Source organism: Oncorhynchus clarkii, chromosome 33 (genome assembly GCF_045791955.1).
Source record: "Oncorhynchus clarkii lewisi isolate Uvic-CL-2024 chromosome 33, UVic_Ocla_1.0, whole genome shotgun sequence".
Classification (NCBI taxonomy): Eukaryota; Metazoa; Chordata; class Actinopteri; order Salmoniformes; family Salmonidae; genus Oncorhynchus; species Oncorhynchus clarkii.
Genome location: NC_092179.1, coordinates 25,875,409 through 25,902,908, shown reverse-complemented (window position 1 = coordinate 25,902,908; position 27,500 = coordinate 25,875,409). Strand labels below are relative to the sequence as shown.

At 45.1% G+C, this 27,500-nt stretch overlaps 1 protein-coding gene across 1 annotated transcript in view; it reads left to right on the top strand.

Moving 5' to 3' along the window:
- Positions 1-27,500, top strand: part of LOC139392958 (exocyst complex component 4) — a 224,487-nt gene that overhangs the window by 173,835 nt on the left and 23,152 nt on the right. Inside the window, exons 14-16 of the mRNA XM_071141269.1 lie at positions 17,414-17,555; positions 24,339-24,517; positions 25,137-25,296. Coding sequence (XP_070997370.1) covers positions 17,414-17,555; positions 24,339-24,517; positions 25,137-25,296 — 481 coding nt within the window. The remainder of the gene's footprint in view (positions 1-17,413; positions 17,556-24,338; positions 24,518-25,136; positions 25,297-27,500) is intronic.

Here is a 27,500-nt window from a genome sequence, read left to right as displayed (position 1 = left end):
ATCACTGAACCGATCAATTATCTCAGTTGGTCAGGTATGAAGCCTAGTTGGAACATCCTGCTGTAGCTGTGACACTCCAGGAACAGGGTTGGCTACCCCGGCACCACATAGTGGGCTACTCTTGACCTGATCCCTATGGGACCTGGTCAAAAGGAGTGCACTGTATAGGGAATGGGGTGCCGTTTAGGACACATCTAACTGTAGCTGTGCTGTGCTCCGCTGCTCTACTCTCTGTAATGAGGTACTATAGAACCATGCTGTCCTGGGGGAGAGGTGTTCTTTGACCGCATGTTCTTTTTGCAACATAGGCAGTATTTTGGAGTTAGGGGGGGATTTGCCTGTGAGGAAGAGACGGGGGGAGAGAGGATGAGGAGGGGGGATTTTTTATTTTTTAACCTTGACCTGAGCAAGTGGTGGGCTGCTCCCTCTAGCAGTAGGAAGTATTAGCATAATCAGTGTTCTACTTTCTTTCTCCAACACACAATACAAGCCTGTACATCTCTAATTGTTCCCTTGATACCTTGAATACGTTTACGTTTACCTTTCTGTTTTACACATGCATGTCTAGTCTTTATCTCTCACATACTTCCAGGCTGTCTCTCAGGCATACATAAGAATAGACACATCCCATCTCTCTCCTCATTCTCTTTCCCTCTATCTCTCTATCTCTCTTTCTTTCTTTCCCTCTCTCTCTCTCTCTCTTTCTTTCTTTCTTTCTCACTTTCTTTCTCTCTCTCTCTCTCTCTCTCTCTCTCTCTCTCTCTCTCTCTCTCTCTCTCTCTCTCTCTCTCTCTCCTCCTTCCATCCATCTCCCCACTCTTTCTCCTCCCCCCCCCCACCTCTCTCTCTCTATCCTAGTGCAGATGTCTGTCCCGTTCCACACACAGAATAATTAACACCAGTCCCTATGCATCATTCATGACTTCACTCCCACCCCTCCAGGATAGACCCTCCCTCTCTTCTTCTTCTTTCTCTTCCTCTCTGCTGGAGGTCTGGAAAGAGCAGACTGATGAGTCAATGGAAAGTTCTGCACCACATTGAACTGGTTCAGACAGGAGGCATCAACTCATAGGTGTTTCTTTCATGTTCTCTCTCTTTGTTCTCTGTTAGCTTTCCTGTCATTGACCAGCCAGAGCAATAGAGTATTTATCCTGTGTGTCTGCATGTGTGTGTGCCATTGATCTGCCCCCCGTCTCTCCCTTAATGTGTGCCACCCTCATCTCCTGCAGATGGCAAGGAACAGACGCCTCCCTTAGATGGGATTGGAAAATAATTGGATAAGCACTACACACTATACAGTACACACACTACACACTCACACAAACACGCATAAACAAAAACACACATATATTTACAAAGACCCCACATACTAGGAGAGAGAGACCGGCGGAGGCAGAGAGAGAGAAACACAGAGAGAGAGACACGCAGAGAGAGAGGCACGCAGAAAGAGAGGCACGCAGAGAGCGAGGCACGCAGAGAGCGAGGCACGCAGAGAGCGAGGCACGCAGAGTGCGAGGCACACAGAGAGAGACCCTGAATCCAAAGAGATTAGAGAGGGAAAGTTGACATAGATGGGAGGTATGGAAGGCTGTCAGTCAGAAGGAGCCCAAGTTCCTCTGTTCATGCCTCTAAATTGGTGGCCCCATGCCGTGGAGTCTTGATCGCATCATCAAAGTGTGACAGACTGAGAGGCGTACTGTGTTCCCCTGGTGAGACCTCCTGCTGTTAGGCCTTCCTCCCCAGAGCTGCCAAAGACATGATGTGAAATGCACTGGAGGAAACACACAATGCAGTTACTTTAACACTAACACACATAGGTGTTTACACACAACACACACACACACACAGGTGTTTACACACAACACACACACACAGGCATTTACACACAACATACACAAGCCATGGCACATAAACAAGCTATCACAGTCTCACATCAGAATTAGATGTTGTTTGCAAAGTTCTACACCTGAAATGTGAAAATATTTAGGGTTAAGTTTAGGCATCAACTCCGGATTCTGAAGGTTAGACATGAACTCTGAATGGTTAAGGTAAGGGTTAAGGTTTGGGTTAGGCTGAAAACAAAAAATATCAACAACTACTTTCTATCGCTGGATTCAAACATGCAACCTTTGGTCTGTTTGGAACCTTTGGTCTGTTTGGAACCTTTGGTCTGTTTGGAACCTTTGGTCTGTTTGGAACCTTTGGTCTGTTTGGAACCTTTGGTCTGTTTGGAACCTTTGGTGTGTTTGGAACCTTTGGTCTGTTTGGAACCTTTGGTCTGTTTGGAACCTTTGGTGTGTTTGGAACCTTTGGTGTGTTTGGAACCTTTGGTCTGTTTGGAACCTTTGGTCTGTTTGGAACCTTTGGTCTGTTTGGAACCTTTGGTCTGTTTGGAACCTTTGGTCTACTTGGAACCAGAGGCAGATGCTTACCGCCATCCCCGTCCACAATACCCTAGCAAAACCAAAACCTACTTGAAGGTAACGGCGCTCACTGTTGCCCCTAGTGGCTGGTCACATCATCTCTCGACATCCTCAGACATGGATGAATGTTGAATACTGACTTGTGTCATAAGTGACCTGCCTGGGTGCACAGCTCGCACCCGTTGTCTGTGAACTCTTTGTTGTAGAAACAATAAAAAAAGCCCTTGTTTTGGTAAAAATAAAATATGATGGGGCTGTAGAAATGTAACATTCTCATATTCATAGACAGAGCTACGGATGCAAGGGCTGACCATCCATGATATCAACATGGTAGTTTTACCCTATGTTATGAGGCTGTACTGTAATTATTTACATTTACTTTGTTTACAAATATTGGAGTAAAACAAGCTTATATTTTGGGTTCTCATGGAGTGTGACAGTTGAACTAAGGTCATGAGGCATTTATAAGTTATATTCTTCAAGAATCAATGCTTACATATCATTTATTTATAAGTCCAAAAATGGATGTAGCAACTGCTGATTGCCCCTTTAAAGAGCCTGTGTGATGTGTTTGTTTAGTTACCATTCATGTGCTCGTGGGAAACATCCCAGTTGGAACAATTCTTCAACCAATGACATTTTAGCTAGCTATATGAGCTAGCTAAAGTTTCTAATAATAAAGTTAGCTAGGTTGCAAACATGGACAATATAGTCAAACTAGCTACGTATCAACAATGATACATATCAAGTGTGTTGATATGTAGCATTGTCATTTTCTCAGACTTTCCGACTTGTAATTACAACTTGGAGGGCCGTTTAAGTGGAAGTCTCGTATTTCCGATAACTCAGACACCACATGAACAGACTATTTGTCCCACCTCCTGGTTAAAAGGTGGCATAGTGTTGGCTACTGTATTTTTCTATTGATGGTTAAATCAGCCACGTGATTCTGAGGTAAAAGGATGTGTGTTGTCATGCCGTATACCGCGGTATATGGTATCAACGTTATATCGTCCAAGCCTAGTTGATACCACCTGAGGACGGAGAGAGAATAGGATGTTGACATCACCTGGCAGACAAGAGGTTTACAGGTGAGGCCAGATAGTGACTGAGACAAGTATTGTACATGAAAGTTAGTTACTCTAGTCAAAGTTTGCTCTCTTTTTGTCATCATTCTTTTCTGTAGACTCTAACTTCAATTGGTCTGCTCTTCAGACAAACAGATTTAAAAGGCTGACCTGCAAAGAAGCAGCTTATGTCCTCCACATTGGTGTTGTTGGTGATTCTCTTCCTTCTAGTTACAGCTTATGTCCTTCACATTGGTGTTGTTGGTGATTCTCTTCCTTCTAGTTACAGCTTATGTCCTCCACATTGGTGTTGTTGGTGATTCTCTTCCTTCTAGTTACAGCTTATGTCCTCCACAATGGTGTTGTTGGTGATTCTCTTCCTTCTAGTTACAGCTTATGTCCTCCACATTGGTGTTGTTGGTGATTCTCTTCCTTCTAGTTACAGCTTATGTCCTCCACATTGGTGTTGTTGGTGATTCTCTTCCTTCTAGTTACAGCTTATGTCCTTCACATTGGTGTTGTTGGTGATTCTCTTCCTTCTCGTTACAGTGGGGTGTCTGACAGTATGTAGTTCTTTCTTCCTCAGGTGGGGTGTCTGACAGTATGTAGTTCCTTCTTCCTCAGGTGGGGTGTCTTGTAATTACAACTTGTAATTACAATTACAACTCATGAAGTGCTTTGAGAGACTAGTCAAGGACCATATCACCTCCACCCTACCTGACACCCTAGACCCACTCCAATTTGCTTACCGCCCAAATAGGTCCACAGACGATGCAATCTCAACCACACTGCACACTGCCCTAACCCATCTGGACAAGAGGAATACCTATGTGAGAATGCTGTTCATTGACTACAGCTCGGCATTCAACACCATAGTACCCTCCAAGCTCGTCATCAAGCTCGAGACCCTGGGTCTCGACCCCGCCCTGTGCAACTGGGTACTGGACTTCCTGACGGGCCGCCCCCAGGTGGTGAGGGTAGGCAACAACATCTCCTCCCCGCTGATCCTCAACACTGGGGCCCCACAAGGGTGCGTTCTGAGCCCTCTCCTGTACTCCCTGTTCACCCACGACTGCGTGGCCACGCACGCCTCCAACTCAATCATCAAGTTTGCGGACGACACAACAGTGGTAGGCTTGATTACCAACAACGACGAGACGGCCTACAGGGAGGAGGTGAGGGCCCTCGGAGTGTGGTGTCAGGAAAATAACCTCACACTCAACGTCAACAAAACTAAGGAGATGATTGTGGACTTCAGGAAACAGCAGAGGGAACACCCCCCTATCCACATCGATGGAACAGTAGTGGAGAGGGTAGCAAGTTTTAAGTTCCTCGGCATACACATCACAGACAAACTGAATTGGTCCACTCACACAGACAGCATTGTGAAGAAGGCGCAGCAGCGCCTCTTCAACCTCAGGAGGCTGAAGAAATTTGGCTTGTCACCAAAAGCACTCACAAACTTCTACAGATGCACAATCGAGAGCATCCTGGCGGGCTGTATCACCGCCTGGTACGGCAACTGCTCCGCCCTCAACCGTAAGGCTCTCCAGAGGGTAGTGAGGTCTGCACAACGCATCACCGGGGGCAAACTACCTGCCCTCCAGGACACCTACACCACCCGATGTCACAGGAAGGCCATAAAGATCATCAAGGACATCAACCACCCGAGCCACTGCCTGTTCACCCCGCTATCATCCAGAAGGCGAGGTCAGTACAGGTGCATCAAAGCTGGGACCGACAGACTGAAAAACAGCTTCTATCTCAAGGCTATCAGACTGTTAAACAGCCACCACTAACATTGAGTGGCTGCTGCCAACACACTGACACTGACTCAACTCCAGCCACTTTAATAATGGGATTGATGGGAAATGATGTAAATATATCACTAGCCACTTTAAACAATGCTACCTTATATAATGTTACTTACCCTACATTATTCATCTCATAGGCATACGTATATACTGTACTCTATATCATCGACTGTATCCTTATGTAATACATGTATCACTAGCCACTTTAACTATGCCACTTTGTTTACATACTCATCTCATATGTATATACTGTACTCGATACAATCTACTGTATCTGCCTATGCTGCTCTGTACCATCACTCATTCATATATCCTTATGTACATATTCTTTATCCCCTCACACTGTGTACAAGACAGTAGTTTTGGAATTGTTAGTTAGATTACTTGTTGGTTATTACTGCATTGTCGGAACTAGAAGCACAAGCATTTCGCTACACTCGCATTAACATCTGCTAACCATGTGTATGTGACAAATAAAATTTGATTTGATTTGATTTGATTTGACAGTATGTAGTTCCTTCTTCCTCAGTGGGGTGTCTGACAGTATGTAGTTCCTTCTTCCTCAGGTGGGGTGTCTGACAGTATGTAGTTCCTTCTAGTTATGGTGGAGTGTCTGACAGTATGTAGTTCCTTCTTCCTCAGGTGGGGTGTCTGACAGTATGTAGTTCCTTCTTCCTCAGGTGGGGTGTCTGACAGTATGTAGTTCCTTCTTCCTCAGGTGGGGTGTCTGACAGTATGTAGTTCCTTCTAGTTACAGTGGGGTGTCTGACAGTATGTAGTTCCTTCTTCCTCAGTGGGGTGTCTGACAGTATGTAGTTCCTTCTTCCTCAGGTGGGGTGTCTGACAGTATGTAGTTCCTTCTTCCTCAGGTGGGGTGTCTGACAGTATGTAGTTCCTTCTAGTTACAGTGGGGTGTCTGACAGTATGTAGTTCCTTCTAGTTACAGTGGGGTGTCTGACAGTATGTAGTTCCTTCTTCCTCAGGTGGGGTGTCTGACAGTATGTAGTTCCTTCTTCCTCAGGTGGGGTGTCTGACAGTATGTAGTTCCTTCTAGTTACAGTGGGGTGTCTGACAGTATGTCGTTCCTTCTAGTTACAGTGGGGTGTCTGACAGTATGTAGTTCCTTCTTCCTCGGGTGGGGTGTCTGACAGTATGTAGTTCCTTCTTCCTCAGGTGGGGTGTCTGACAGTATGTAGTTCCTTCTAGTTACGGTGGGTGTCTGACAGTATGTAGTTCCTTCTTCCTCAGGTGGGGTGTCTGACAGTATGTAGTTCCTTCTTCCTCAGGTGGGGTGTCTGACAGTATGTAGTTCCTTCTAGTTATGGTGGAGTGTCTGACAGTATGTAGTTCCTTCTTCCTCAGGTGGGGTGTCTGACAGTATGTAGTTCCTTCTTCCTCAGGTGGGGTGTCTGACAGTATGTAGTTCCTTCTTCCTCAGTGGGGTGTCTGACAGTATGTAGTTCCTTCTTCCTCAGGTGGGGTGTCTGATAGTATGTAGTTCCTTCTTCCTCAGTGGGGTGTCTGACAGTATGTAGTTCCTTCTTCCTCAGGTGGGGTGTCTGACAGTATGTAGTTCCTTCTTCCTCAGGTGGGGTGTCTGACAGTATGTAGTTCCTTCTTCCTCAGGTGGGGTGTCTGACAGTATGTAGTTCCTTCTAGTTACGGTGGGTGTCTGACAGTATGTAGTTCCTTCTTCCTCAGGTGGGGTGTCTGACAGTATGTAGTTCCTTCTTCCTCAGTGGGGTGTCTGACAGTATGTAGTTCCTTCTTCCTCAGGTGGGGTGTCTGACAGTATGTAGTTCCTTCTTCCTCAGGTGGGGTGTCTGACAGTATGTAGTTCCTTCTTCCTCAGGTGGGGTGTCTGACAGTATGTAGTTCCTTCTTCCTCAGGTGGGGTGTCTGACAGTATGTAGTTCCTTCTAGTTACGGTGGGTGTCTGACAGTATGTAGTTCCTTCTTCCTCAGGTGGGGTGTCTGACAGTATGTAGTTCCTTCTTCCTCAGGTGGGGTGTCTGACAGTATGTAGTTCCTTCTTCCTCAGTGGGGTGTCTGACAGTATGTAGTTCCTTCTTCCTCAGGTGGGGTGTCTGACAGTATGTAGTTCCTTCTTCCTCAGTGGGGTGTCTGACAGTATGTAGTTCCTTCTTCCTCAGGTGGGGTGTCTGACAGTATGTAGTTCCTTCTTCCTCAGGTGGGGTGTCTGACAGTATGTAGTTCCTTCTTCCTCAGTGGGGTGTCTGACAGTATGTAGTTCCTTCTTCCTCAGGTGGGGTGTCTTGACAGTATGTAGTTCCTTCTTCCTCAGGTGGGGTGTCTGACAGTATGTAGTTCCTTCTAGTTATGGTGGAGTGTCTGACAGTATGTAGTTCCTTCTTCCTCAGGTGGGGTGTCTGACAGTATGTAGTTCCTTCTTCCTCAGGTGGGGTGTCTGACAGTATGTAGTTCCTTCTTCCTCAGGTGGGGTGTCTGACAGTATGTAGTTCCTTCTTCCTCAGTGGGGTGTCTGACAGTATGTAGTTCCTTCTTCCTCAGGTGGGGTGTCTGCCAGTATGTAGTTCCTTCCTTCTGTTTGACTGTGTTGACAGATGTATCTACTGTAAATCACTTCCAGATATGCTACTTATTTTACTTTTTTAACATGCACAGAAATAAACCACATCCATGTTCTCCTTTTGGTAGGTAATTTCATTATTAAACATGCAATGAACTACACGGAGGGAAAGTACACTGTGCATTGACTAGAGCTGTGAAGTCAGGTATAGTCTCTGACATCGCTATGCACTGGATTGCTGAGAGGTGAGAGTCAGTAAGAGGTGTCTTGACTTGTTGTATTTCATAATGGAAAATGTCTGTTCACATACAAAGGTTGACCCAAACAGTACACACATCCTCTGAGCAGGACTCCTAATCATGGGAAAGTTTTGTTCATCAAGAGATGAATAGAACCTCTTCAGTGACATTGTTTTGAATAGTTCTCCAATCACTGCATCAGACTGAAGATCGATAAGCTCAAGTTGCAGGTCAGTGGTAGCGTTTTGACCCAAGTCGCGGGCCACATACGCCCCCCCCCCTTTGCCCAGGCCTGGTCTATGGTGTGGTCTAATAAACATATGATTATATTTTGAGCTGTGTACTCAAGAGCTTCTCGGTTTTCAAATCAAATGTTATTTGTCACATGCTTTGTAAACAACGTGTAGACTAACAGTGACATATTTACTTACTTATTTCCCAACAATGCAGAGAGAAAAAGAGAAAATCAATTATAACAACTCAATAAATACACGATAACTTGGCTATATACACGGGGTACCAGGACAGAGTCAATGATAACTTGGCTATATACACGGGGTACCAGTACAGAGTCAATGATAACTTGGCTATATACACGGGGTACCAGGTCAGAGTCAATGATAACTTGGCTATATACACAGGGTACCAGTACTGAGTCAATGATAACTTGGCTATATACACGGGGTACCAGTACAGAGTCAATGATAACTTGGCTATATACACAGGGTACCAGTACAGAGTCAATGATAACTTGGCTATATACACGGGGTACCAGTACAGAGTCAATGATAAGTTGGCCAAATACACAGGGTACCAGTACAGAGTCAATGATAACTTGGCTATATACACGGGGTACCAGTACAGAGTCAATGATAACTTGGCTATATACACGGGGTACCAGGACAGAGTCAATGATAAGTTGGCTATATACACAGGGTACCAGTACAGAGTCAATGATAACTTGGCTAAATACACAGGGTACCAGTACAGAGTCAATGATAACTTGGCTATATACACAGGGTACCAGTACAGAGTCAATGATAACTTGGCTATATACACAGGGTACCAGTACAGAGTCAATGATAACTTGGCTATATACACGGGGTACCAGTACAGAGTCAATGATAACTTGGCTATATACACAGGGTACCAGTACAGAGTCAATAATAACTTGGCTATATACACAGGGTACCAGTACAGAGTCAATGATACCTTGGCTATATACACGGGGTACCAGTACTGAGTCAATGATAAGTTGGCTATATACACAGGGTACCAGTACAGAGTCAATGATAACTTGGCTATATACACAGGGTACCAGTACAGAGTCAATGATAACTTGGCTATATACACGGGGTACCAGTACTGAGTCAATGATAACTTGGCTATATACACAGGGTACCAGTACTGAGTCAATGATAACTTGGCTATATACAGTGCCTTGCGAAAGTATTCGGCCCCCTTGAATTTTGCGACCTTTTGCCACATTTCAGGCTTCAAACATAAAGATATAAAACTGTATTTTTTTGTGAAGAATCAACAACAAGTGGGACACAATCATGAAGTGGAACGACATTTATTGGATATTTCAAACTTTTTTAACAAATCAAAAACTGAAAAATTGGGCATGCAAAATTATTCAGCCCCCTTAAGTTAATACTTTGTAGCGCCACCTTTTGCTGCGATTACAGCTGTAAGTCGCTTGGGGTATGTCTCTATCAGTTTTGCACATCGAGAGACTGACATTTTTTCCCATTCCTCCTTGCAAAACAGCTCGAGCTCAGTGAGGTTGGATGGAGAGCATTTGTGAACAGCAGTTTTCAGTTCTTTCCACAGATTCTCGATTGGATTCAGGTCTGGACTTTGACTTGGCCATTCTAACACCTGGATATGTTTATTTTTGAACCATTCCATTGTAGATTTTGCTTTATGTTTTGGATCATTGTCTTGTTGGAAGACAAATCTCTGTCCCAGTCTCAGGTATTTTGCAGACTCCATCAGGTTTTCTTCCAGAATGGTCCTGTACACAGGGTACCAGTACTGAGTCAATGATAACTTGGGTATATACGCAGGGTACCAGTACTGAGTCAATGATAAGTTGGCTATATACACAGGGTACCAGTACAGAGTCGATGTGCAGTGGTTCGAGGTAGTTGAGGTAGATAAAGTTGAAGTCGGAAGTTTACATACACCTTAGCCAAATACATTTAAACTCAGTTTTTCACAATTCCTGACATTTAATCCCAGTAAAAAATCCCTGTTTTAGGTCAGCACTTTATTTTAAGAATGTGAAATGTGTCCCTAAGCTCAAATTATATTCATTAATAACTTTAGTGAGGTGGGCAACATAGCCAAAACATTTGTGATTTACAGCACCCTACTAGCGTGGAGGGACTGTAGGAAATACCTGCCAAATATGTTCTCTATGTTGCCTATAGTAGGCAACTCAGACTTGCCAAATGCCCTGAGTGATGCCAATATTAATCTTTGGCATGCTCTAGGAATCAGGACCTTTTCAGATCTATTTCATCAGAAAACCACTACACTGAAATCCTTTCAAGAGCTCTGCAGTGAATTCGATGTGCCAAGATCCCATTTTTTCAAATATCTTCAAATTAGACATGTAATTTCCTCATTTACCTCCAAGAGGAGGTTTAGAACTCAGTTGAATGAAGTTGAAACCCTTCTTGTCACAGCACAATCCATTAAAGGCTAAATCTCCTACATCTATAGACTCCTTTCTGAGAAAGGAGGCTCCTCCATTACTCCTTTGAAAATAATCTGGGAAAAGGACCTTGGTCTGACTATCAGTGATGAGTTATGGGCGGAGGTTTGCAACAGGGTATACGGCTCCTCTACTACTCTACTATGTAAAAATGAAAGAATCTAATTACACATTTTTGTACAAATGTTATTATACTCCTTTGAGACTCCATAGAATGAAAACAGACATGTCTCCTAACTGTAAAAGATGTAACTCTGAAAGTGGAACCTATATGCATGTATTTTGGAGCTGTAGAGAGATTGCCATATTCTGGCACTCTATACATACTGCTGCACATAAAATACTAGATGTACAGTTTGATATGACCCCGTGTATCTATCTAATCTATCTAATCCTGACAGAGAAAATGTGCTAATGACTATTACATACTTTGCTAAGAAATGTATTATTCTATTGTGGGCCTCTAATACTTCTCCTACATTTAAAATCTGGATTGACCAGATTGTTGACTTTCTTCCTCTTGAAATGCTCACTTATGACCTCCACAAGAGACAGCCCAAGTTTGATAGACTCTGGTCTCCACTACTCAATGGTCATTGTCCATTTGGAAGACCATTTGCGACCAAGCTTTAACTTCCTGACAATATATCCACAGAATTTTCCATCCTCATGATGCCATCTATTTTGTGAAGTGCACCAGTCCCTCCTGCAGCAAAGCACCCTCACAACATGATGCTGCCACCCCCATGCTTCACGGTTGGGATGGTGTTCTTCGGCTTGCAAGGCTCCCCCTTTATCTTCCAAACATAACGATGGTCATTATGGCCAGAGGACATTTTTTCAAAAAGTACGATCTTTGTCCCCATGTGCAGTTGCAAACCGTAGTCTGGCTTTTTTATGGCGGTTTTGGAGCAGTGGCTTTTTCCTTGCTGAGCGGCCTTTCAGGTTATGTCGATATAGGACCCGTTTTACTGTGGCTATAGATACTTTTGTGCCTGTTTCTTCACAAGGTCCATTGCTGTTGTTCTGGGATTGATTTGCACTTTTCTCAACAAAGTACGTTCATCTCTAGGAGACAGAACCTTCCTGAGCGGTATGAACGCTGCATGGTCCCATGGTGTTTATACTTGCGTACTATTGTTTGTACAGATGAACGTGGTACCTTCAGGCATTTGGAAATTGCTCCCAAGGATGAACCAGACTAGTGGAGGTCTACTATTTTTTTTCTGAGGTCTGATTTCTTTTGATTTTCCCATGATGTCAATTAAAGAGGCACTGAGTTTGAAGGTTGGACTTGAAATACATCCACAGGAACACCTCCAATTGACTCAAATTATGTAAATTAGCCTATCAGAAGCTTCTAAAGCCATGACTTCATTTTCTGGAATTTTCCAAGCTGTTTAAAGGCACAGTCAACTTAGTTTATGTAAACTTCTGACCCACTGGAATTGTGATACAGTGAATTATAAGTGAAATAATCTGTCTGTAAACAATTGTTTGAAAAATTACTTGTGTCATGCACAAAGTAGATGTCCTAACCGACTTGCCAAAACTGTAGTTTGTTAACAAGAAATTTGTGGAGTGGTTGAAAACCTAGTTTTAATGTCTCCAACCTAAGTGTATGTAAACTTCCGACTTCAACTGCATGTACACACAGGTAGGGATAAAGTGACTAGGCAACAGGAAAGATAATAAACAGTAACAGCAGCGTATGTGAGGAGTCAATAGAGTTAGTGCCAAAAGGGTCAGTGCAGATTTGGTTAAATATTTTTATGGCTTTGGGGGTGGATGCTGTTCAGCGTTCTGTTGGTTCCAGACTTGGTATCTCTTGTTGTGCGGTAACAGAGAGAACAGTCTATGACTTGGGTGGCTGGAGTCTTTGACCATTTTTAGGGCCTTCCTCTGACACCGCCTGGTATAGAGGTCCAGAATGGCATGGAGCTCGGCCCCAGTGATATCCTGGGCCATACTCACTATCCTCTGTAGCGCTTTGCGGTCGGATGTCAAGCAGTTGCCATACCAGGCGGTGATGCAGCCAGTCAAGATGCTCTCAAGGGTGCAGCTGTCGAACCTTTTGAGGATCTGAGGGCCCATGCCAAATCTTGGTACACTTAAAACCAGAACTATTTATAAATAGTTCACCACGCTTGTTTGCTTTGAATTTCTTCTGTGTAATGTCTTCATGAACACACTCTAGAATTTTAAAGTGTTATTCACCTGTCCCCATGGGATAACCTTTTGAAGAACCCTTTTTGGTTCCAGGTAGAACCCTTTTGGTTTCCATGTAGAACCCTTTTCACAGAGAGTTCTACCTGGAACCCAAAAGGGTTCTTTAAATGGTTATCTTATGGGGACAGCCAAAATACCCTTTTGGAACCCTTTTTTCTAAGAGTGCAGTAATGCAATATTATAATTATTTAGGGAACATAATGCAACAGACTTGTGAATTGTGATTGAATTTGTGCTTTAGGGTTATATCGTCTCGAGACAATTAATCTTTACTTTTGTAAAAATCAAGTAACTGAATTTTCTTTTGTGCAACGCAACCATGTTCTTTTGTTTTGTTCTTTGTGGAAAGACGAAAGGAAATGATGGTGTGTGTTCCATGATTAATTGTCTGAGTCAGGGGATCAGCATTCAGACTCATCTCTAACCATGATACTGCAGTATTTCCGCTTTCTGAACACTTGGACCAAAACAGAGTCTTGTTTTTGCAGGCTGATATCTAAGACGAGGATTGCAGGGCCGTTCCACGAGTACCTTTTGCATCACTTTCATACTATTGGTTTAAATTGTGCACCAATATTGAATTTTAAAAGCTTGTTATGTTATATGATCTTATCCTTAATCTCGGGGAGGAAGCTGAGAGAACAGAAGTGATGTTGTTGGTGAGTTTGGTTCAACCTAGGTGTGATCAAGGTGTGCTTCTCTCCTATTTCTATTGGCTTTCATCCCCAGACAAACACATCTGGTCTATTTGCAGTTTCCATTAGCACGTGTTGTTGGGGTGAGTCGGTTGTGTTATTATCATCAAGGTCATGTTAATGTGTTGGATATGTTTACGTCATTGAACTGGATCTTAGTTAGAGTTGGATCAAAGCACTGTTGCTACACAGCCCTCAAACTCACCTCTGGACCTCCAAGACAGTTCTGCCTCATTGTTCCACTGTCCCCTGTAACCAGGGACTGATTTAGACCTGGGACACCAGGTGTGTGCAATTAGTTATTAGGTAGAACAGAAAAGCAGCAGGCTCCAGACCTCAGGGTCAGAGTGGAGTTACCCCTGATCTACAGTATATAGCTCTGAATGATCTGTTTTCCTTCACAAACTGTTGAAGTCCCTGTATAACATATAACCTCTTTTTGAAGAGAATGAAAGGCTGCCTTGCTCGGTGTTTACACTGGACTACCTGTTCAATGAGTCTTTACCTACAATGATGCAGACCATCAGATGCTTTTTTTAAGAGTTCAAATTCATCTCTCTCATAGGTAGAGAAACCTGTTGTTTTGGCTGTGCAGCCCCCTGTTCCTTCCTGCCACTGCAGTCAGCGCTCCAGAGCTTTGCACAAAGCAGTTGCTTTTCATTAGCATTTCTATATTAGTCTCTTCTCCTCCAAGCATTGTCCTCAGTGTCCATCCTGCACCTTTATCTCTCTCAATAACCTCCACCCACATAGGATACACACACACACACACACACACACACACACACACACACACACACACACACACAGAGCTGGTGCCCACACACCCCTGTCTTAATAGAAAGAGCAATCTCCATGTCCATCTCTCTCTCACACACACACACACACACACACACACACACACACTGCTTGTGAGCAGTGTTTGCTCAGTTGATTGGAGGACTGTGTCACTCAGCCTCCCTGTGTTTGTCTAAGCCAATGGGGTCTCAGCTTATCTTCAGCCACTTAGTTTGGCTTTAATGGGGACAAGGCAGGATACTGGGGACATGGAGAGGAGGCAGGTTACTGGGGACATGGAGACGAGGCAGGGTACTGGGGACATGGAGACGAGGCAGGGTACTGGGAACATGGAGACGAGGCAGGGTACTGGGTACATGGTGACGAGGCAGGGTACTGGGGACATGGAGACGAGGCAGGGTACTGGGGACATGGAGACGAGGCAGGGTACTGGGGACATGGAGACGAGGCAGGGTACCAAGGACATGAGATGAGGCAGGATACTGAGTTAATGGGGACGAGGCAGGGTACTGGGGACATCTCATGTGATGTGACTCCTAAATAAGTCAACATGTGACTTTGTCAGAATGTGCATAACGTAGATACAGAGCTTTGAGTATTTCTATGATTTAGAGTATTTAGTTCCTGTTTCTAGTTTTTTAAGAATCAATTCAGAGTGTTTGTATAGTCTTGAATCTGTAGGAAATATCTCCACTAAGGACCTCTGTCAACAGGGGATATTGGCCTGCGTTGCTCAGCTGCAGTTTCAACTACTTCCTTCCTCACTCTGTCAGTGTGTGTTTGGGTCTTTGAGTGGGCTTGCCGTCCTGCCTGCGTACGTGCTCTCGTCCGTACGACCTTCACAAGGGCTGAGGGAGTAACTGGGGAGCTGGCCCTGACTGCAGCCAATCGATCGCTAGCCCTCACCACCCCTCTTCCACGCAGCAGTCTCTCTCCCAACACACACCACACTCCCCACCGCCTCATTGCCCAAATAGACTCACATATGAGTGACAGGGCCAATTTCTCTCTCCTTCCACTCCCCTCTAATTCATAGCCATTGATTTACACCTGGTGGTCTGAATGCTCTTTATACACACACACACACACACACACACACACACACACACACACACACACAGCTCCTTTGTATGGATCACAATGCAGACACATACTTGGTGTCTCAGCACATGGATTGAAGGACTGAAGGGACTTTCTGAAGGACTGTAGAAGGTCTTCAGATGTGTAGCACAGTGTCCCAAACCTCTCCTTGAGTTCTCACTGCTGTTCCTCCTATTTGATGTATTCCAGTCCAATTTCACCTGATTCAACTGATCAATCCCTTCATTAGTTGAATTAAGTGTGTTAGTTCTGGATTACATCAACTCATTGTGTCTGGTTCTCTTTGGGTCTCCTTTGTCCTAGTTCTCCCTGGTTCTCTTTAGTTCTCTTTCATCTTAGTTCTTCCTGGTTCTCTTTAGTTCTCCTTCGTCCTAGTTCTCCCTGGTTCTCTTTAGTTCTCTTTCATCTTAGTTCTTCCTGGTTCTCTTTAGTTCTCCTTCGTCCTAGTTCTCCCTGGTTCTCTTTAATTCTCTTTCGTCTTAGTTCTCCCTGGTTCTCTTTAGTTCTCCTTCGTCCTAGTTCTCCCTGGTTCTCTTTAGTTCTCCTTCGTCCTAGTTCTTCCTGGTTCTCTTTAGTTCTCCTTCGTCCTAGTTCTCCCTGGTTCTCTTTAGTTCTCCTTCGTCTTAGTTCTCCCTGGTTCTCTTTAGTTCTCCTTCGTCCTAGTTCTTCCATATATTTATATGTATATATTCTTATTCCATTCCTTTACTTAGATGTGTTTGTATTAGGTAGTTGTTTTGATTTAGTTAGATTACATGTTAGATATTACTACGCTGTCGGAACTAGAAGCACATACATTTCACTCCGCTCACAATAACATCTGCTAACCATGTGTATGTGACCAATACCATTTAGATTTGATTTGGTTCTCCTCCTGGTTCTTGTAATTGAGATCTGGCATATGTGGAGAATTGTCCTGGGTTCTCGAGGTGAGGTGTGGAATGGTCCTGGGTTCTCGATAAGAGTTGTGGAATGGTCCTGGGTTCTCGGGAAGAAGTGTAGAATGGTCCTGGGTTCTCAAGATGAGGTGTGGAATGGTCCTGGGTTCTCGGGAAGAGGTGTGGAATGGTCCTGGGTTCTCGATAAGAGGTGTGGAATGGTCCTGGGTTCTCAAGATGAGGTGTGGAATGGTCCTGGGTTCTCGGGAAGAGGTGTAGAATGGTCCTGGGTTCTCGGGAAGAGGTGTGGAATGGTCCTGGGTTCTCGGGAAGAGGTGTGGAATGGTCCTGGGTTCTCAGGAAGAGGTGTGGAATGGTCCGGGGTTCTCGGGGAGAGGTGTGGACTGTCCTGGGTTCTCGGGAAGAGGTGTGGAATGGTCCTGGGTTCTCGGGGAGAGGTGTGGAATGTCCTGGGTTCTCAAGATGAGGTGTGGAATGGTCCTGGGTTCTCAAGATGAGGTGTGGAATGGTCCTGGGTACTCGAAGAGAGGTGTGGAATGGTCCTGGGTTCTCAAGATGAGGTGTGGAATGGTCCTGGGTTCTCAAGATGAGGTGTGGAATGGTCCTGGGTTCTCAAGATGAGGTGTGGAATGGTCCTGGGTTCTCAAGATGAGGTGTGGAATGGTCCTGGGTTCTCAAGATGAGGTGTGGAATGGTCCTGGGTTCTCAAGATGAGGTGTGGAATGGTCCTGGGTTCTCAAGATGAGGTGTGGAATGGTCCTGGGTACTCGAAGAGAGATGTGGGAAACACTGCTGTGGTATTTTTTATATTTAGCTATAATGTAACGTGTGTGTGTGTGTGTGTGTGTTTGTGTGTGTGTGTGTGTGTTCAGGTGGATCTCCAGGCTCGGACCCCCAGGTGACCAATGAGAGCGTCCGCAGCAGGGACCAGATCCTCCAGACTCTGACAGACCTGTCCAGGGCCTTCCAGGACATCGCTGACCGCTGTCTGCTGGTCCTCCACCTGGAGGTCAGGTACGTACGGACATGGACTCTCCAGGATAAACACCTAGCCTGGGTCATGTTCATAATGACCTTTTCCTATTGGTCATGTTCATAATGACCTTTTCCTATTGGTCATGTTCATAATGACCTTTTCCTATTGGTCATGTTCATAATGACCTTTTCCTATTGGTCATGTTCATAATGACCTTTTCCTATTGGTCATGTTCATAATGACCTTTTCCTATTGGTCATGTTCATAATGACCTTTTCCTATTGGTCATGTTCATAATGACCTTTTCCTATTGGTCATGTTCACAATGACCTTTTCCTATTGGTCATGTTCACAATGACCTTTTCCTATTGGTCATGTTCATAATGACCTTTTCCTATTGGTCATGTTCATAATGACCTTTTCCTATTGGTCATGTTCATAATGACCTTTTCCTATTGGTCATGTTCACAATGACCTTTTCCTATTGGTCATGTTCATAATGACCTTTTCCTATTGGTCATGTTCATAATGACCTTTTCCTATTGGTCATGTTCACAATGACCTTTTCCTATTGGTCATGTTCACAATGACCTTTTCCTATTGGTCATGTTCACAATGACCTTTTCCTATTGGTCATGTTCACAATGACCTTTTCCTATTGGTCATGTTCACAATGACCTTTTCCTATTGGTCATGTTCACAATGACCTTTTCCTATTGGTCATGTTCACAATGACCTTTTCCTATTGGTCATGTTCACAATGACCTTTTCCTATTGGTCATGTTCACAATGACCTTTCCCTATTGGTCAAGTACAGATCATACTACCGCCCGCTTCACTCTGTTTTCTTTTATTTAGTCCCTAGCGAACACAACCGTGATTTCTAGAATCTTCCTCTCAATGGTTTCCCAGTGTTCTTCAGTCCTGGTCCTGAGTGGGGACAGACTGAGTTAGCAGGCTGATGTTCTGTCAGACTACCATGTTGACTGTCAGACCTTGAATAGTTCCACCTATGAATTTGAGAGCGGTTACATTCGTTCAGCCCCATCCTTCAACTTTATAGCTCACCAAGTGGCAGGACTATCGTTTTTAATTATATATGTATATGATTATTATTAGATAACATATTGAATTTAGGCTTTAGTACCATACCCCACATGAAGTGTCTGTCCTATATCTAGGAGATATAAGGAAGCTCAGGAAATATATATAATTTTTTTAAATACATATTTAACCCCTTTTATGGGGTAGGCACAACATCTGTTTCCTTCAGACTAGTTTGTGTGTAGCCCAAAATGTTCAGACACTACAAACAGAAGTTGGCAAATGGACGGTCCCGACTTCAGACGAGTCCCCTGACACTTGTGGAGACCACCATCGTGTTTGGGATGTCTCATGGTCTGACTAACACCACTCTAGCTCTGCCACCTTTCACTGCAGATGAGGAAGTGTGACAATGGTGGTGGATTGAGACTCATCCAATAAAATAAAACAGATATCTCTAGCTTAAACTGATGGATTGTGATGGGATAAAAAATAAAACTGAGATGACTTAGATTGGTGCACCGGTGTGTCAGTCAACTGGAGGGGGTTAAACAAGTGCAAGACAATCTAATAATACATTCAGACCAATGTCTCCCTGCAGATCCAGTGAGTTCACCCATTAACGTCTAAAACAAGTGATCCTCCAACCAGACCCAGAAATCAACCACCTCTCTCTCCATCAACAGCCCCCATCTCCTCCTTCCTCTCCAACCAGACCCAGAAAACAACCACCTCTCTCTTCATCAACAGCCCCCATCTCCTCCTTCCTCTCTTTATCCCTCCATCTCCTCCTTCCTCTCCAACCAGACCCAGAAAACAACCACCTCTCTCTCCATCAACAGCCCCCATCTCCTCCTTCCTCTCCAACCAGACCCAGAAAACAACCACCTCTCTCTCCATCAACAGCCCCCATCTCCTCCTTCCTCTCTTTATCACTCCATCACCTCCTTCCTCTCTTTATCCCTCCATCTCCTCCTTCCTCTCTTTATCCCTCCATCTCCTCCTTCTCTTTATCCCTCCATCTCCTCCTTCCTCTCTTTATCCCTCCATCTCCTCCTTCCTCTCTTTATCACTCCATCACCTCCTTCCTCTCTTTATCCCTCCATCACCTCCTTCCTCTCTTTATCCCTCCATCTCCTCCTTCCTCTCTTTATCCCTCATCACCTCCTTCCTCTCTTTATCCCTCCATCACCTCCTTCCTCTCTTTATCCCTCCATCTCCTCCTTCCTCTCTTTATCCCTCCATCTCCTCCTTCCTCTCCAACCAGACACAGAAAACAACCAACTCTCTCTCTATCAACAGCCCCCATCTCCTCCTTCCTCTCTTTATCACTCCATCACCTCCTTCCTCTCTTTATCCCTCCATCTCCTCCTTCCTCTCTTTATCCCTCCATCTCCTCCTTCCTCTCTTTATCCCTCCATCACCTCCTTCCTCTCTTTATCCCTCCATCTCCTCCTTCCTCTCTTTATCCCTCCATCTCCTCCTTCCTCTCTTTATCCCTCCATCTCCTCCTTCCTCTCTTTATCCCTCCATCTCCTCCTTCCTCTCTTTATCCCTCCATCTCCTCCTTCCTCTCTTTATCCCTCCATCTCCTCCTTCCTCTCTTTATCCCTCCATCTCCTCCTTCCTCTCTTTATCCCTCCATCACCTCCTTCCTCTCTTTATCCCTCCATCTCCTCCTTCCGCCCTTTATCCCTCCATCTCCTCCTTCTCTTTATCCCTCCATCTCCTCCTTCTCTTTATCCCTCCATCTCCTCCTTCCTCTCTTTATCCCTCCATCTCCTCCTTCCTCTCCAACCAGACCCAGAAAACAACCAACTCTCTCTCCATCAACAGCCCCCATCTCCTCCTTCCTCTCTTTATCCCTCCATCACCTCCTTCCTCTCTTTATCCCTCCATCTCCTCCTTCCTCTCTTTATCCCTCCATCTCCTCCTTCCTCTCTTTATCCCTCCATCACCTCCTTCCTCTCTTTATCCCTCCATATCCTTCCTCTCTTTATCCCTCCATCTCCTCCTTCCTCTCTTTATCCCTCCATCACCTCCTTCCTCTCTTTATCCCTCCATCACCTCCTTCCTCTCTTTATCCCTCCATCTCCTCCTTCCTCTCTTTATCCCTCCATCACCTCCTTCCTCTCTTTATCCCTCCATCCCCTCCTTCCTCTCTTTATCCCTCCATCTCCTCCTTCCTCTCTTTATCCCTCCATCTCCTCCTTCCTCTCTTTATCCCTCCATCTCCTCCTTCCTCTCTTTATCCCTCCATCTCCTCCTTCCTCTCTTTATCCCTCCATCACCTCCTTCCTCTCTTTATCCCTCCATCACCTCCTTCCTCTCTTTATCCCTCCATCTCCTCCTTCCTCTCTTTATCCCTCCATCACCTCCTTCCTCTCTTTATCCCTCCATCCCCTCCTTCCTCTCTTTATCCCTCCATCTCCTCCTTCTCTTTATCCCTCCATCTCCTCCTTCCTCTCTTTATCCCTCCATCTCCTCCTTCCTCTTTTTATCCCTCCATCTCCTCCTTCCTCTCTTTATCCCTCCATCTCCTCCTTCCTCTCTTTATCCCTCCATCTCCTCCTTCCTCTCTTTATCCCTCCATCTCCTCCTTCTCTTTATCCCTCCATCTCCTCCTTCCTCTCTTTATCCCTCCATCTCCTCCTTCCTCTCTTTATCCCTCCATCTCCTCCTTCCTCTCTTTATCCCTTCATCTCCTCCTTCCTCTCTATATCCCTCCATCTCCTCCTTCCTCTCTTTATCCCTCCATCTCCTCCTTCCTCTCTTTATCCCTCCATCTCCTCCTTCCTCTCTTTATCCCTCCATCTCCTCATTCCTCTCTTTATCCCTCCATCACCTCCTTCCTCTCTTTATCCCTCCATCTCCTCCTTCCTCTCTTTATCCCTCCATCTCCTCCTTCCTCTCTTTATCCCTCCATCACCTCCTTCCTCTCTTTATCCCTCCATCTCCTCCTTCCTCTTTTTATCCCTCCATCTCCTCCTTCCTCTCTTTATCCCTCCATCTCCTCCTTCCTCTCTTTATCCCTCCATCTCCTCCTTCTCTTTATCCCTCCATCTCCTCCTTCTTCTCTTTATCCCTCCATCTCCTCCTTCCTCTCTTTATCCCTCCATCTCCTCCTTCCTCTCTTTATCCCTTCATCTCCTCCTTCCTCTCTTTATCCCTCCATCTCCTCCTTCCTCTCTTTATCCCTCCATCTCCTCCTTCCTCTCTTTATCCCTCCATCTCCTCCTTCCTCTCTTTATCCCTCCATCTCCTCCTTCCTCTCTTTATCCCTTCATCTCCTCCTTCCTCTCTTTATCCCTCCATCTCCTCCTTCCTCTCTTTATCCCTCCATCTCCTCCTTCCTCTCTTTATCCCTCCATCTCCTCCTTCCTCTCTTTATCCCTCCATCTCCTCCTTCCTCTCTTTATCCCTCCATCTCCTCCTTCCTCTCTTTATCCCTCCATCTCCTCCTTCCTCTCTTTATCCCTCCATCTCCTCCTTCTCTTTATCCCTCCATCTCCTCCTTCCTCTCTTTATCCCTCCATCTCCTCCTTCCTCTCTTTATCCCTCCATCTCCTCCTTCCTCTCTTTATCCCTTCATCTCCTCCTTCCTCTCTTTATCCCTCCATCACCTCCTTCTCTTTATCCCTCCATCTCCTCCTTCCTCTCTTTATCCCTCCATCTCCTCCTTCCTCTCTTTATCCCTCCATCTCCTCCTTCCTCTCTTTATCCCTCCATCTCCTCCTTCCTCTCTTTATCCCTCCATCTCCTCCTTCCTCTCTTTATCCCTCCATCTCCTCCTTCTCTTTATCCCTCCATCTCCTCCTTCCTCTCTTTATCCCTCCATCTCCTCCTTCCTCTCTTTATCCCTCCATCTCCTCCTTCCTCTCTTTATCCCTCCATCACCTCCTTCCTCTCTTTATTCCTCCATCTCCTCCTTCTCTTTATCCCTCCATCTCCTCCTTCCTCTCTTTATCCCTCCATCACCTCCTTCTCTTTATCCCTCCATCTCCTCCTTCCTCTCTTTATCCCTCCATCACCTCCTTCCTCTCTTTATCCCTCCATCCCTCATCATGGCTCTGAGATATTGTTTCTCTTCTGCAGTAATGTTTATGATCGCCCTGAAAAAAGAGAGTGGGCGAGAAACCCTCCCTGAGCTCTGCACTGCTCTCTACTACTCCACGCCTTATTGACTTTTACCCATCAACCACATTTCCCCCGACAGTAACGGTGGCAAATGATGCCATCAGGAAGAGGAGAGGAAGAGGAAGAAAGAGAGAGATGCAGAGAGGGATGGAGTGTGAGGGGGGTGGGAAAGGAAGGGAGAGAGAAGGAGAAAAAGAGAGAGAGCGAGAGGGTGTTGGTTTTTATGTCTCCACTCATGTTTTTAATAGCCACCGGGGCCGAAGATGGTTTTTGGGGGTTCTGATGAAGATGGTTTTTGGGGGTTCTGATGAAGATGGTTTTTGGGGGTTCTGATGAAGGTGGTCTTTGGGGGTTCTGATGAAGGTGTGAGCAGCCAGAGATCATGTATCAGTCAGGTGTTTAGGGAAACTAAGCACCCGCATGGTGGCTCTTGGATTAGAACGTCACACTTGGACAAATGTGTTGAAAGACAGAGGCGGAGGGCAGACATTTGATTAAGTTACAGTAGACTGATATCTACATATCACAATCTGTCCTGATAGTTACATGGTGGATGAATTCAGTCAAACATCCCAGTAGAGCTGAGCAATACATTTCCACCACCGCGTTTTCATTCTCCTTTATATACTAGTTAATGGGACATCAATCCTTTATATACTAGTTAATGGGACATCAATCCTTTATATACTAGTTAATGGGACATCAATTGTCCCATTTAACAATCACCCATATTAGCAAAGTTATTTCATTTCAAACTTCTCATTGGTCTAGAATAGGCTACTTATCATCATGAATGATATCAGCAAAATGCCTGCGATAAGTAACACTAAGCTGATTCCATCACCATCATGACTTCATCTACCTGTAGGGTTTGGTTGGACTAAACACACATCAACAATATTGTCTCTCTCCTCTTTTCATCCGTCTCTCCTCTCTCCTCATCTGTCTCTCCTCTCTCCTCCCCTCATGTCTCTCCTCTCTCCTCCCCTCATGTCTCTCCTCTCTCCTCCCCTCATGTCTCTCCTCTTCTCCTCTCTCCTCCCCTCATCTATCTATCCTCTATCCTCCCCTCATCTATCTATCCTCTCTCCTCCCCTCCTCTATCTCTCCTCCCCTCATCTGTCTATCCTCTCTCCTACCCTGATCTGTCTCATCTTTCTCCTCCCCTCCTCTGTCTCTCCTCTCGCCTCATCTGTCTCTCTTCTCTCCTCCCCTCATCTGTCTATCCTCTCTCCTCCCCTGATCTGTCTCCTCTTTCTCCCCCCCTCTGTCTCTCCTCTCTCTCTCCTCATCTGTCTCTCCTCTCCCCTCATCTCTCTCTCCTCCCCCATCTGTCTATCCTCTCCTCATCTGTTTCTTCTCTCTTCTCCTCATCTATCTATCTTCTCTGCTCCCCTCATCTGTCTATCCTCTCTCTTCCCCTCATCTGTCTATCCTCTCCTCATCTGTTTCTCCTCTCTTCCCCTCATCTATCTATCCTCTCTGCTCATCTGTTTCTCCTCTCTCTTCCCCTCATCTATCTCTCCTCTCTCCTCATCTATCTCTCCTCTCTCCTCATCTATATCTCCTCTCTCCTCATCTGTTTCTCCTCTCTCTTGCCCTCATCTATCTCTCCTCATCTGTCTCTCTTCTCCTCTCAGAGTGCATTGTTTCCACTACCTGATTCCCCTGGCCAAGCAGGGGAACTATGCCATAGTGGCCAACGTGGAGAGCATGGACTACGACCCCTTGGTGGTCAAACTCAACAAGGACATCAGCGCCATCGAGGAGGTGATGGGCGCCGCGCTGCAGCAGCACAAGTTCCAGTACATCTTTGAAGGTAAGTCTGTTGTTGTGGGTCGTCCATGATAATGTCATGTGTTGAGAATGTCATTATATTGATTCTATTGGCTTAATGTACTTGTTTCACCTGACTGTGCTCAGGTCAATGTGTGCCTGTATAGTCCATGTGTCTTTTTGGGGTGCAAATGTCCACTGCGGTGATCAATAAAAGTGTTGACTACTGGGATGTATTCTGCAGTATGTGACTGGTATGTGTTTTCTCTCTCTTCACGTTATCTTGCGCTTTCTCTTCTATCCTCTCTCTCTCTTCCCTTCTCTCATCTCTCTCTTCTCTCCTCTCCTCTCGTCTGTCCTCTCTCTCTCTTCTCTCATCTCTCTCTTCTCTCCTCTCGTCTCTCCTCTCTCTTTTATCTTCTCTCATCTCTTTCTTCTCTCCTCTCGTCTCTCTTCTCTTCTCTCTTTTGTGCTCTCTGTCTCCATCTCTCTCCCCTTCTCGCACTCTCTCCCTCTCTATCTTCTATTCTCTCCTCTCTCCTCTCTGTTTGTCTGTGTCTGTCTGTCTGTCTGTCTGTCTGTCTGTCTGTCTGTCTGTCTCCCTTCTCTTCTCGAGCTCTCTGTCTCTCTCTCTTTCTCTCTCTCTGTCTGTCTGTCTGTAGGTCTTGGCCACCTGATCTCCTGTATTCTGATCAATGGAGCCCAGTACTTTAAGAGGATCAGTGAGTCTGGCATCAAGAAGATGTGTAGGAACATCTTTGTCCTGCAGCAGAACCTCACCAACATCACCATGTCTAGAGAGGCCGACCTGGACTTCGCTAGGTGAGACATACACACGGGAAGGGGACAAGAAAGACAGGGTAAGAGATGGATAAACAGGACGGAAGGATAGAGAGGGGAGACAAAGGGCTAGAAATAGCAAAGAGGATGAGAGAAGAGGAGGGCAAATCAAAGTAGAGAGAGAGAGATAATCTAAGTTATTCAGTGGGAGGCTGTGTCTCAGAAGGACACAGGACAGCTTTATTTGGACGGATCAATGTGTAATCGTTGTCTTCCTGCCCTCTGTCCCTCTCTCTCGCTGTACCTCTCTTCTGCAGTCCTTCTTTCTCGCTCCCTTTCTCCCCCTCTGTTCTGCATGTTCAACCAGCATACAGAACTGCACCAATCTACACCCCGTGAGTGAGTGAGAGGACCAGATGGGAGGGGGTACAGTGCATTCAGAAACTATTCAGACCCCTTGACTTTTTCAACGTTATTTTACGTTGCGACCTTATTCTCAAATCAATAAAAACATTGTTTTATCCTCATCAATCTACTCACAATACTGTATCCCATAATGACAAACCAAAAACAGGTTTAGTCATTTTTGCCAGTTTATAAAAAATAAAAAATCTCATTTACAGAAGTATTCAGACCCTTTACTCAGTACTTTGTTGAAGCATCTTTGGCAGCAATTATTCTTGGGTATGACGCTACAAGCTTGGCACACCTGTATTTGGGGAGTTTCTCCCATTCTTCTCTGCAGATCCTCTCAAGCTCTGTCAGGTTTTCATCAAGGATCTCTTGTAATTTGCTTCATTCATCTTTCCCTCGATCCTGACTAGTCTCCCAGTCCCTGCCGCTGAAAAACATCCCCACCATGCTTCACTGTAGGGATGGTGCCATGTTTCCACCAGATGTGACACTTGGCTTTCAGGCCAAAGAGTTCAATATTGGTTTCATCAGACCAGAGAATCTTGTTTCTCATGGTCTGAGAGTCTTTAGGTTCCTTTTGGCGAACTGCAAGCGGGCTGTCATGTGCCTTTTACTGAGGAGTGGCTTCCATCTAGCCACTCTAAAATAAAGGTCTGATTGGTGGAGTGCTGCAGAGATGGTTGTCCTTCTGGAAGGTTCTCCCATCTCCACAGAGGAACTCTGGAGCTCTGTCAGAGTGACCATCGGGTTCTTGGTCAGGTCCCTGACCAAGGCCTTTCACCCCCTATTGATCGGTTTGGCTGGGCGACCAGCTCTTGGAAGAGTTTTGGTGGTTTCAAACTTCTCCCATTTAAGAATGATGGAGGCCACTGTGTTCTTGGGGACCTTCAATAATGCAGAAATGTTTTGGTACCCTTCCCCAGATCTGTGCCTCGACACAATCCTGTCTCGGTGCTCTACGGACAATTCCTTTGACCTCATGGCTTGGTTTTTGCTCTGACATGCACTGTCAACTGTGGGACCTTATATAGACAGGGGTGTGCTTTTGCAAATCATGTCCAATCAATTGTATTTACCACAGGTGGCTCAATTCTGAGTCTCATCATAAAGGGTCTGAATACTTATGTAAATACGTTTTATTTTATTTATTTGACAACATGTCTTAAAACCTGTTTTCGCTTTGTCATTATGGGGTATTGTGTGTAGATTGATGAGGGGAAAAAGTAATATAATCCATTTTAGAATAAGGCTGTAACGTAATAAAATGTGGAAAAAGTCAAGGGGTCTGAATACTTTCTGAATGCACTTTAGGTCAATAAATCCCTCACCAAATGTCCACCAGTGTCCTCCAACACCACTGACATGTGACTGGTGCTTTGACATATTAACAGGAATATAGTGTGTGATGAACACCCTTTGCACACCTTTCTGATGTGGTGGAAAGCGTTTATGTACCAATACGGTAAATTAGCATTGTCAGCTTATATATTGAACACTGTTAGCCCAGCCTTTTATTTACCAGCTCACCCCTGTGATGTTATCAGTGCTCTTCTACCAGAGGCATTATAAGGGACCTTGACATGTCCTTTCAGGTATTTTTCTGGAGACTTCAATATATCAATATATTTTGACCAAACATAAAACAATACAAGGTCATTTTATGGACTCGTTGGACTGTAAACCAAAAGGCTTAAGACACCTAATCAAAGTCTAGGCTACCTCAATCCCCCCAAAACCCAATCTGATGACGTTAGATGTTCACTAGCTTTGCCAATCTCCATGCGATGTCCTTCTCTACAATGTATGTCAGTCGGATGCCGTCTTGTCTGTGA